The sequence below is a fragment of the Schistocerca cancellata genome, chromosome 10 (assembly GCF_023864275.1).
Source record: "Schistocerca cancellata isolate TAMUIC-IGC-003103 chromosome 10, iqSchCanc2.1, whole genome shotgun sequence".
NCBI classification, from domain to species: domain Eukaryota; kingdom Metazoa; phylum Arthropoda; class Insecta; order Orthoptera; family Acrididae; genus Schistocerca; species Schistocerca cancellata.
In genome coordinates, this window is record NC_064635.1 from 141,665,080 (window position 1) to 141,677,126 (window position 12,047).

At 47.8% G+C, this 12,047-nt stretch overlaps 1 protein-coding gene across 1 annotated transcript in view; it reads left to right on the forward strand.

Annotated features, from left to right (window-relative positions):
• The first annotated feature begins 363 nt into the window (after positions 1–363).
• The window catches only part of LOC126106202 (cytochrome P450 4C1-like), a 61,211-nt gene continuing 49,527 nt past the window's right edge, over positions 364–12,047 (forward strand). Inside the window, exon 1 of the mRNA XM_049912436.1 lies at positions 364–591. Within this exon, the coding sequence (XP_049768393.1) occupies positions 364–591 (228 nt within the window). The remainder of the gene's footprint in view (positions 592–12,047) is intronic.

Sequence of the window (12,047 nt, forward strand, 5' to 3'; positions counted from 1 at the left end):
GAGTTTCACACGTATTCGTAAGTTGTGCGATTTGATTTGATTAACAGAGAACAGTGTGTCATGGCCTATTGGTTCAAATGGTTCAAATGGCTCTGAGCACTATGGGACTTAACTGCTGTGGTCATCAGTCCCCTAGAACTTAGAACTACTTAAACCTAACTAACCTAAGGACATCACACACATCCATGCCCGAGGCAGGATTCGAACCTGCGACCGTAGCGGTCGTGCGGTTCCAGACTGTAGCGCCTTTAACCGCTCCGCCACTCCGGCCGGCCGTCATGGCCTATTGTCCCCCCGCTCCCTCCCCACTCTTCCCCCAGGTGGAGACTAGCACTGACGTGTGCCACATGGTTTTTACAGAAGATGGTACTGCGGCCATGGATGCATAACAAGTTTCTGCTGCGGCTGACGTCCAAAGGACGTGGTGTGTTAAAGTGCGTGAAAATGCTGGAGAATTGGGCCATGCAGTGCATCGCCATAAGGTCGGCAGCCACACAGGACGCACCTACCAAGACACGGCAGCGCCTGCTGGAAGCTCTGGTCAAGCCAGGCGGTCAGACTGCGATACCACTCGACGAGGTTCAGGGCGAGGTGAGACAGAGTCCTGCTGTATCTCATTGTTTTCCTCTTCGTGTTAATTCTCCACTACGATGTTTCTTTCCACTTCATCCACATCTGCAGCCTCCTCCTCGTCCTCATTCCTCTTCTTCTCGTTCCACCTGCTAGTTTTTCCCACTTCTTTCCATCTACTTCTTCTTCTCCTTCTACTATACTTACACCTCCTTTTCCTCATGTGCACTTCTCTTCCTCCTCTTTCACTTTAACGTCATCATTGCATTATTTCTATTTCTCCTTCATTCTTCCTCCACTACAACTCTTCCGCTTCCTGTTCATCTTTCACTGTCTCATTCTCCTCCTACTCCTGCTCAACTCCCATCTCACTTTTTTCATTTTCAATTCTCTTTCTCCACCCTTACAGTATCCTTATTCCTCTCCTAGTTTTACTCCTCTTCAATTTTTCCTTGTGTAGTTAATCCAAATCTTCCCCCACCTGCCCACCCACCTCCACCTTCTTTCACTTCTGTTTCCATCCCGTCTTCTTCTTTCGCTCCTTTGTTTCTTCTTCCCCTTCTTTTCAATCTTTGGTTCAGTATCATCTTTATTTGCCTCTTCTCATATCTTTTTCTTTCAGCCTGCCGTCACCTAATACTGCCTGCTTTGAGTACTTTCCCATCCTTTTTTACTTCATTTTCGTCCCTTTCCCACATTCTCCTTCCTCTTCTCCTCTTTCTCTTCCCTCTCCCAGTTCTCTCCTCCCTCTTCTTCTCCCCCTCCTTCCCTTTATTCCCATAGTTATATTTCTCTGCTGTCTGTTACCCATTTTGTTCTACTTTCTTCTCCCGCTTCTTTCCTTTTTTTCTTCATCATCTTCTTCTTATGTCTACAGTTTACACCTTTATGTCCTTATCTACATCTATGTTCCCCCTCCCTGTATCTTTAGACTTCTCCTGGTTTTTCCTCTGATCTTTCGCTCCCCCTCCTATACCTTCTCTCTTTGTTGTCCTACTCGCCCTCTCCATCCTTCTTTCCCTCCCTCCTTTTCTCCCTTATAACTCTTTATCTTGCCATTATTGTCCATTTTTTGTATCCAAAAAAATATGTCTTAAGAAACTAAATGGACACGTTGAAAAATTCTCAGCTTGACAATTTATGAGTGTCTGTTTTTAAAGTAAAAAAAAAAAAAAACATATTTATTTCTTTTTGTTGCTCGCATAATTATTTTACTCAGAAGATTCCATTAGTAAAGCGCAGTTTATTACAGACTGTAAATAAAATCATCTTTCCACTTTCATCAGCACTGTCCGTGCAATGTGAGAAATTTTCTCTTTGATCTAGTAACATAGAGTTTATTAATGAAATACTTGGAATAAGAAGAACCAGCATAGAAGCAGAAAAACACTTCCTTTTGTTGATTATAGCGAACTTGTTAGTGATCATAAAAAGTTTATTCACTGGAAGGTACAGGAAAAGACAAACCTCAGGTGCACGTTGGTTGTCAGTTCTTCTACTCTACCAACAATACTGTGATCTTCAAGTCTTTCCAGTGCTTGACTTTTGCCCATTTATACAGTTTTCTCATGTAGAACGCGCAAATTAAAATCCGAACTAATGAATAAGCAGCTCCTGATCGTGGCCTACATAAGAACATATTACTGTATTCACGAAAGAGATAATTTTTTTTAGAAACAGTTTCCGTTCTGAACTAGCGATTCACCATAATTTTACTGCTGCTGGCAGCCTTCTTGCAGACTTAACTGCTTACCCTTTCACAGGAACACTCTTATAACGACCCTCCCCTGTTATTAAGAGAAATCATGTATATTGTCAGAATTTCAGAACGTCTAGTGAAATGAAATTTTTTAGCTGTTGAAACGTTACTAAAGCGCAGCTAATAAATCACTAAGAAGAAATATAGTGCTATGATAAACTATATTTTACTCATCTGTTTCTTGTGGCTCCTCACTGACAACGTGTCTCACTGAAAAATATGGCTCACTGTAACTTTGTCTCCATGAAGTATGAACCAGTTTTGATTATTTCGATTAGAACACTGAGTATGCTTTAGTTGATATGTTCATATCATTTTAATTAACTTTTACGTGCAAAATGTCCACCTAAAGACTATTTAGGAACATGCAACAACTACAACCACAACGCTTCTAACAGACCAGAACAGGCTCTACAATAGATTCCAGCTATCATGTTACAGCTGCACAAATCAGGCTCGAATTATTAACGCATACCAACACATGTTAGGTTAAGAAGAACAAGAATATGAAAGCGACGAAAAACACTAATTTTACAATACACAGAAGTTGTTGTTTACATATCGGCGTTTCTCAGTCCTAGAAAGTCAGATATAGGAAAGAAACTACTTTAAAAAAAGTGTCCATGGGTGTACTGTTCGAGTACCTTACAAATGTTTTCAAATTATTATCCATACTAAATTATAGAAATGAATGTGGTGGCAATAATGTTTATTAGTTTAAAATATATTTCTAAACTTCAAAAAAATGTAATTACTATAAATCGGAAAAGTGTGTACATCGTGCGATCTGGTTATCGTAGCATACTTTATACTCACAGGACTTGGAACCGCTGAGTACTCCAACTGTTTGTGTGCTTCGTTAAGTAAAAAACATAACTAACATGATCCATTGATCAAATCCATTGAACATCAAGACTGCTTGCATTGCCCTTGTGATATTTTCATTACATCAAAATGATGCAGGGAATTTAATTCTGCGAGGCAAACTGTTAAGTCTGCTGACAAGCACAAAATCAAATATGAAATAAGGCAGTTTACTGTGGAGACTCGGTGGCAAAATTCTTCTTTGGCAAATGATATCGCAACAAAAGCCTATACCTGACACCATATCGGAAAGAACCGATAAAGAAAGCCATAGAATCAGAACATCCCTTCCTTTAAGCTTTCTACTAGAAGTTATGAGTTTTATGGAAATTTTATCTTGATATAACACGAGAGCTTAACCCCTGTGAATTGTAATAATCAAACCATATGAGTTAAGCCATTAATTGCAACTTTTTAATGACATCATCTAACTATGTACCTGTTGTATTCATAGCATTGAGAGTGGCTAGTTTCTAGCTGAAATATAGATCTGCCAATAAAATGTCAAGACGACGACTGATAGCTGAAATCTACACTCCTGGAAATGGAAAAAAGAACACATTGACACCGGTGTGTCAGACCCACCATACTTGCTCCGGACACTGCGAGAGGGCTGTACAAGCAATGATCACACGCACGGCACAGCGGACACACCAGGAACCGCGGTGTTGGCCGTCGAATGGCGCTAGCTGCGCAGCATTTGTGCACCGCCGCCGTCAGCGTCAGCCAGTTTGCCGTGGCATACGGAGCTCCATCGCAGTCTTTAACACTGGTAGCATGCCGCGACAGCGTGGACGTGAACCGTATGTGCAGTTGACGGACTTTGAGCGACGGCGTATAGTGTGCATGCGGGAGGCCGGGTGGACGTACCGCCGAATTGCTCAACACGTGGGGCGTGAGGTCTCCACAGTACATCGATGTTGTCGCCAGTGGTCGGCGGAAGGTGCACGTGCCCGTCGACATGGGACCGGACCGCAGCGACGCACGGATGCACGCCAAGACCGTAGGATCCTACGCAGTGCCGTAGGGAACCGCACCGCCACTTCCCAGCAAATTAGGGACACTGTTGCTCCTGGGGTATTGGCGAGGACCATTCGCAACCGTCTCCACGAAGCTGGGCTACGGTCCCGCACACCGTTAGGCCGTCTTCCGCTCACGCCCCAACATCGTGCAGCCCGCCTCCTGTGGTGTCGCGACAGGCGTGAATGGAGGGACGAATGAAGACGTGTCGTCTTCAGCGATGAGAGTCGCTTCTGCCTTGGTGCCAATGATGGTCGTATGCGTGTTTGGCGCCGTGCAGGTGAGCGCCACAATCAGGACTGTATACGACCGAGGCACACAGGGCCAACACCCGGCATCATGGTGTGGGGAGCGATCTCCTACACTGGCCGTACACTACTGGTGATCGTCGAGGGGACACTGAATAGTGCACGGTACATCCAAACCGTCATCGAACCCATCGTTCTACCATTCCTAGACCGGCAAGGGAACTTGCTGTTCCAACAGGAAAATGCACGTCCGCATGTATCCCGTGCCACCCAACGTGCTCTAGAAGGTGTAAGTCAACTACCCTGGCCAGCAAGATCTCCGGATCTGTCCCCCATTGAGCATGTTTGGGACTGGATGAAGCGTCGTCTCACGCGGTCTGCACGTCCAGCACGAACGCTGGTCCAACTGAGGCGCCAGGTGGAAATGGCATGGCAAGCCGTTCCACAGGACTACATCCAGCATCTGTACGATCGTCTCCATGGGAGAATAGCAGCCTGCATTGCTGCGAAAGGTGGATATACACTGTACTAGTGCCGACATTGTGCATGCTCTGTTGCGTGTGTCTATGTGCCTGTGGTTCTGTCAGTGTGATCATGTGATGTATCTGACCCCAGGAATGTGTCAATAAAGTTTCCCCTTCCTGGGACAATGAATTCACGGTGTTCTTATTTAAATTTCCAGGAGTGTATTATTTACAAGTCTATATAACAGTCGCTGCGTGCAACAGCCTCTCAATGGAGGGTAACCTGACAATAACAACATCCGATGTCATAACACTTGTCCTGTCACCTGGTTGCTTCTTGTTGTCAGTTTTTGCCTTATACTCCTTCCTGTTGTTTTTAGCAAATGATTCTGCAAGACAGGTGTCTGACATCACTCTCAGGCGAGAAGGCACAGCAAGGTGGGCTCTTTATGCTGTGAAGTAATCAGAGCAGCACAGGGCACAGCCCATACGTTACAGTTACAACAGCGCCTAGGGCCCTCTGTGTAGGGGCCGAAGCGGGCTGAGGAAAACTGACGTTGTAATTATTAAAGAGCACTCCACTTGTCCCGCCGGCCGCTGTGGCCGAGCGGTTCTAGGCGCTTTAGTCCGGAACCGCGCTTCTGCTACGGTCGCAGGTTGGAATCCTGCCTCGAGCATGTCTGTGTGTGACGTTCTTAGGTTAGTTAGGTTTAAGTAGTTCCAAGTCTAGGGGACTGATGACCTCAGATGTTAAGTCCCACAGTGCTTAAAGCCATTTGATTCCACTTGTCCCCTCCAGAGGAAATACATCAGAGGTGTAGGGAAAACGATTAATATGCGGTCCCGGAGGCTTAAAGCGAGCAGAACCGGAGAGAATGACGATTGTTTAAGTTGCGTGCCAACCACGACGATGGATATCAGTAGACAAGTGGCCCGCTGAAACAACCACCAACCTCCAATGCTTGGACACGCTATAATTGGGGCAGGGCGGGCTTTACAGGCGTCAGGAGCGAGAGGGCTGCTAGCCTCCGCTCTGTGGGTGACATCGGCCGGCAAACTGCAAGCTACCATCCATAGGGGCCCTAGGTGATGGCCCCCAAGGTGCAGAGCTGTCACCGACCGAGCTGCACTGGGTGGACGGCCGGAGCTGTCAAGACTCACTACAACGATGGTGGTCGGCTGTTTCCCTTCGGTGCTCTGCTTGAGGGAGCAGCCAACTGTGTACCGGGCTACCGGCACATCTGAGTAGGAGCGCCACGTCTACAGGGGTGGGCGGCCGGGCTCTGGCACTAGCGTTCAATCACGCACGCATGCCGTGCGGCACCATCAAAACGGTCAGTGGAAGGCAGCTGTATACCTTCTACGCAACAGAAGTCAGTGTCAAACTTGCTGGTGTTTCCTTGCCCGCCTGAGCTCAGGGGGTTTGTAATAATTTGGAGTCAGGAAGTGGTCATTCTGCTTTCCAACACAATACTGAGCCGTGGTGCTCGTTACTGGCGCGCCAGTCTCTTGGATGTCCATTATCGATCCTTCGATGTTCCTTATCTTTGCTTGCCTGGTTGTATTCCGCATTCGCGGGGCGAGTGGCAGTTGACGTTTGCTCGGGCTACCTGCTGAGATGTCGCGAGGTACGAGGTGGGAAGCAACCACGTATATGTGGAGTTGGTTGTACGCGGTCTGCCGGTTCAGGATGGAGGATATGTGTTGGCTGCCTGCCTGTCTGCTCTCCTGATTTTGCTCGCCGTGCCTTGCGACCGCCTAGCTTGTGTTGCTGCTTGGTGTATCCTACACGAGCCATACCGGACGTCCAGCAGAAGTTAAGCAGCCTTGTGTTTCTTTTAAAGAAATGGAGCAAATGTGTAAAACTTTCGTAACCAATTTTGGTGGCCTCTTAAGTGTGGCCTTCGCGTTTACACTGCCTTTGGGGAGAGCTAATTCTTTTGAATTTAAATAATTGGGGTTCCCTGTCCTTTATAATCTTTTGGGGGTTTTATTTGAATTTTCTCTTTGGGGTTCATTACTTGTGCTTGGTTAAATGTTTACTTGTATAGGAAGAGAAGGTGTTTGATGTTACTGCCGCTTCCGGCATTTGTCTTTTCAATTAAGTGTTTTCATTCCTTCGAGGGACCTGGTGTCATTCCTCGTTAATTGTTGCTGGTTTATGTGTACTTAATTTTGAATTGGCCATTTGAATAAATATTTTGGAGCGCAGTATAGCACTAAGGCAACCTCATTGTACACCACCTTGTGTCCCGGTCTAGTACCTTAATTTTCAGTGGCACGAGTTAGCTCCACTACCGGTTTTACTGATGTGCTCCCTTCAAAATCGCTTATAAGTTTGCCCCATGTGTGTCTGGGAACACAGAGATGAGCTTTAGTGTGAATTCAGTGCTAGTCAGTTAATGGAATCTTCATTTTGGCTTGGCTTCCACTGAAGAGTTGGAGTGGAGCGTAGTGTGTTTGATTTGTTATTCATTTAATTACTGTAAGTTTGTTTATTTAATGGGGAGCAAGACATTTAAAGGCTGTTGGTATTAACTCCCCTAGTTGCGGGGTATTGCTAATTCGTTCCAACTGGCCTACTACTTATTCAATGGCAACGCTGTTGATTAGTTGGTTACTGTGAGTACAAATTCACGATATTTATTTGTTAACGAAATTGTTGAAGTGTCTGTATCGTGATTCAATCAGTAGCTACGTGTTTGAGCTAAATTGATATAAGCCTTACATAGCCTCCTTAAAATTTGTTGCCAGCAGAAATCCTTAAGACAACGAATTTTTGTCACTACTTATGTTAACCATCACTGGGAGCAATATTTCATGTAGTTAAATTTTGTCCTAAAATGTGTATTACTCTGATGTAATAAACGAGTGATAAAAGAAAAAAGCAAAGGGGCCTGGTCCTTCCCATTCTGTCCGGTTTGTAACACGTATCAAATACGTTATGTCCATCTCAGACTTTGTTGTTTGAGCTAGGGTACACGTTCAGAGTTACCTTCCAGAAGCCACAGGAATCCGTAGACCTAGCATTGTTCAGAGATTTTGGTGGAGGTGTCACTGACATGTCCATTTTGTAGTTTATCTGGGCAAGAGTTACCGTTTACCGGAACTGTAGCAGATGGACGGATGATTCGCCAAAGAAATTCTTTGGGTAGGATTAATTACGACTACGTGTTAGTCTTTTTTTTTTTAAATAAAATCAGTTGAGTTAAGGTGCTAGTAGGGTAATGTAAATGGTGGAAGCACATGCTAGTACGTCCGAGGTAGTTTCTGCTTTAACTCAGCAAGTGCCAGGCACTAACAGAGCACTGTGAGAGCGTAAAACGGAGAAATATCCTTAGTCGTGAGTGAGAGGCTCGTTATGACAATCATGATCTGTCGCAATCGGAGTCCTCGGGAAGCAAGTCTGGACTGAGAGTGTCTTCTGTTCCCTATGACCCGTCAGTGGTCGAACTGATTAATCCATTCTCGGGAAAGGCAACGGAGGACGTGACAGTTTTCATTCAGCATGTTAGGGACAGGTGAAGTTACCCTGTATATTGCCAAGATGCGTTTGGTAGGGGACGCCAAAGTATATGTCGTCTATCACGAGACATTTAGTAAAGCACATACGTTCCAGGAATGGGCCGCTGGATTGTGACACCAGTATCGGAAGCAGATCTGTCCGCGGTTTTTTCTGGAGAAATTAAGTACGTTGTCGATGCAGCGCAACGAGTCTGTGGAAGCATTCTCGGATAGAATCCATTAGCTAAATGCAAAGACATGTGTACAGTCTAGTACCTTCCGCCGTGGAAGTCGAACACGCGGCAGAACAAATGGACGTGGTCAGCCCACAGAGGGCTCCGCCTCCGCGGCGGCTATTCCGCGCAGCGCCTCTCACGCAGCGAGGGCGCCACCGCTAAGCCACGTGCAGACAGCGGCCAATAGCCGCTCCCTCTGATTTCGTATATAGGGACCCGCTCTGCCCTAGTCCATCCTCTGTTATGCCAGCGTTGCCTGGATCTCCGCCCCCACCCGCTTTTACAAGGCCCTCCAAATCCTTGAACGCCATGCGCTCCGCCTTGCCTTCCGTATTCGCCTTCCTTCCCCCACACGGCTCCTGTATGAACTGATCCCCTTCCCCCACCTCCTCCTGTTCCTCCAACATCTCCGCATCTTTTACATTGTTCGCAGGCTTGATCCCCCCCACCCTCTGGTTTCCTCCTTCCTCTCCACCCCCCGCCCGTTGCCGCGCCTCTATCGCTGTATCCCTCCCTCTCTCCACCTCCACACCCTCCATCCCCTTCATCAGGGCAATTTCCAACGCCTCCCCCTCCCAGATGACGAACTTCGCCGTGACATCTACCCTTCCTTCCAACTGTAACCTGGCCTTGTCCCCCCCCCCTCCCCAGGGCCCTCTTTCCTCTTTCCTCCTTCTCCCAGAGCGGATTTGCCTCCGTCCCCCCACTCCTGAGACCCTGCACCCCATACTTGCCTCTCTCCTTCCCACCCTACCTGGCCCTCTCCCGTGCGCCCCCTGCTCACCTCCCCCATCTCTTCCCCTCCCTCCCTTCTTCAGGTCTCCCTCATCTCCTAGCGCCTGGCAGATCCTCTGTATTGCTCATCATCAGTGTGCCACATCAGTGTTGTGTTTAGTGCTGTTACTCGTGTGCGTCAAGAGCTTTGATTTTAATTGTGTCCTGCCTTGAGGTTCGCCGTCAGTGTTACGTTATGTGCTATGCCATCCGTCGCTACCTTTCTGCTCCAGTCATACTGTGCCTTGTGTTCTTTTAACCGTCGCAGTGTGTGGCTTTTTATATGTGCTACTTTTAAACAGTTTTTTATCTCCATTTTACAGTCACCCCGTTTTTTTGTCTTCCATGCTGTTCCCCCTTTTTTATCTCTATGTTCACCTTATTCTCTCCTTTGCTGTTTTTAAATGTCTTCTATATTTTTGTTCTGTCTTTCGGCTGAAGAGCAGCGCCTATGCTGCTGCCAACCCGCTCCGATGGGGAATTGAAACACAATAAAGGAAAAAAAAAAACCTAGTCCAACCACCACCTCAAACACTGCCCTCCCTCCTTCCTTTCAATCCTTGCCACCCTCTACAATATCATCCTTGCCACTGGCTTCTATCCCGACCTGTGGAAAACCTCCCATATCCTGATGTTCTCCAAACCCAACAAGCCTCCATCTGATGCCTCTTCCTATCATCCTATCTGTCTGACATCGGTGTTCAGCAAGCTCTTGGAATCCATCCTTTCCCGGCGCATCCATCACCACCTCCGCCAAAACCACCTCCTCCCAAACACCCAATGTGGCTTTCGACCTTCCTTCTCTGCTGATGACCAACTCCTCCGCCTCGCTCATCTCCTCTCCCTCCAGCTTAACTCCCGTCGCTCCGCCATTTTTGTCTCCCTTGACCACGAAAAGGCCTACGACCGTGTCTGGCATCCCGGTCTCCTGTTTAAACTCCAAACCTACGCCCTTCCTATCAACTACATCCGTCTGGTGGCCTCCTTCCTCTCCCACCGCCCCTCCTGTGATACCATCCATAATGCCATTTCCCACACCTTCTACCCCTCTGCAGGTGTGCCCCAGGGCTCTGTCCTCTCCCCTCTCCTCTATCTCCTGTACACGGCAGATATGCCCCCCCCCCTCCCGTACATATGCAATATGCTGATGACACCGCATTCCTCGCTCCTATCCTCCAACGGTCCTAACGTCTTTTCCAGAATCACCTTGACCTTTTTGCTGCATGGTGTAACCAGTGGCTCCTGAAACTCAACCGTTCCAAGACCCAGGCAATCATCGTGGGTTGTACCACTCGCTCCTTCCGGCTCCTGGATTTCTCCCTTACTGTCTGCACCTGTCATGTCCGCCTCACCCCCACCCTCACCTACCTTGGCCTCACCATTGACCGTCACCTCACCTGGATCCCTCATCTCTGCTCCATCCAATCCAAAGCCCACAACCGCCTCCGACTCCTCAAACTCCTCTCTGGCCGGACATGGGGGTTGCCCCCCTCTACCATCCTCCACACCTACAAATCCTTAATCCGTCCCATCCTCTGTTATGCCAGTCCTGCCTGGATATCTGCCCCCCCCACCACAAATTCTACAAGTCTCTCCAGATCCTTGAGCGTCATGCACTCCGCCTCGCCTTCCATATATGCCTCCCGTCCCCCAGGCGGATCCTCTATGATCTCATTCCTTTCCCCCATCTGCTCCTATTCCTCGAACATATCCGCATCCTCTACACCTCCCGCCGTCTTGAACCCCCTCACCCTCTGGTTGCTCCTCTCCTCTCCCATCCCCACCCCCTGCCACGTCTTCACCGTTGTGTCCCCCCTACTCCATCTCTACACCCTACATCTCCTTTCCCAAGGTGGCTTCCATGATCTCCCCCTCCTGGATGATGCCCTCTCTCCCTCCATTTATCCCTCCTATCAACTCTGATCCTCACTCCCCCTCCTTTCCTCTGTCCTTTCCCTGGGCTCCCTCTTCCCCCCTTCCGTCATGTTTTCTCCCCACTAAACCTCTCCCTACCTCCCTTCTCCCCCCCCCTAGTCCTTTTGTATTCCCCTCCTCTGCCTACCCCACTCCCTGTCGCGTCTGCCCAGCGCCCCCCACCCCTCTTATGGGTCCTCATCCTCCATCAGCTCCTTTCCCGGCTCCCCCCCTTTTTTATTTTCCCATCATCTGTCCAGTTTCCCCCCACCTGCTCTCGGCTGTGGTATGTCACATTTGCGTACTTTTTAGTGCAGTGTTCCAGTGACTGTTCAGTGTTGTTCGTCTTTCTCGTGTTGCGAACAGAAACTGTGCTGTCGCTGGGTGTGAATTTTATGTCTTTTGCGAACAGAAACCAGACTGTCGCCGTGTTTTTTCAAATTGCCTGTCTATTGTTTTACCTGTCTGTTTTGTATGTATTTTCTTAGCGTCATCATCCCTCTGTTCTTTGTTTTAAGTTCCACGATCTCATTTCGCCATGTTACTCTTTAAGTCTTCAATTTTATCGCCTGTTTTTATTATTTATTATCTTCATCTTTCTAACAAAGTCTGTAGGCTGAAGAGCGGCATACTAAGCTGCTGCCAGTCCGCCCCCTTCGGGGGGAATTGAAATTCAATAAAGGAAAAGAAAACC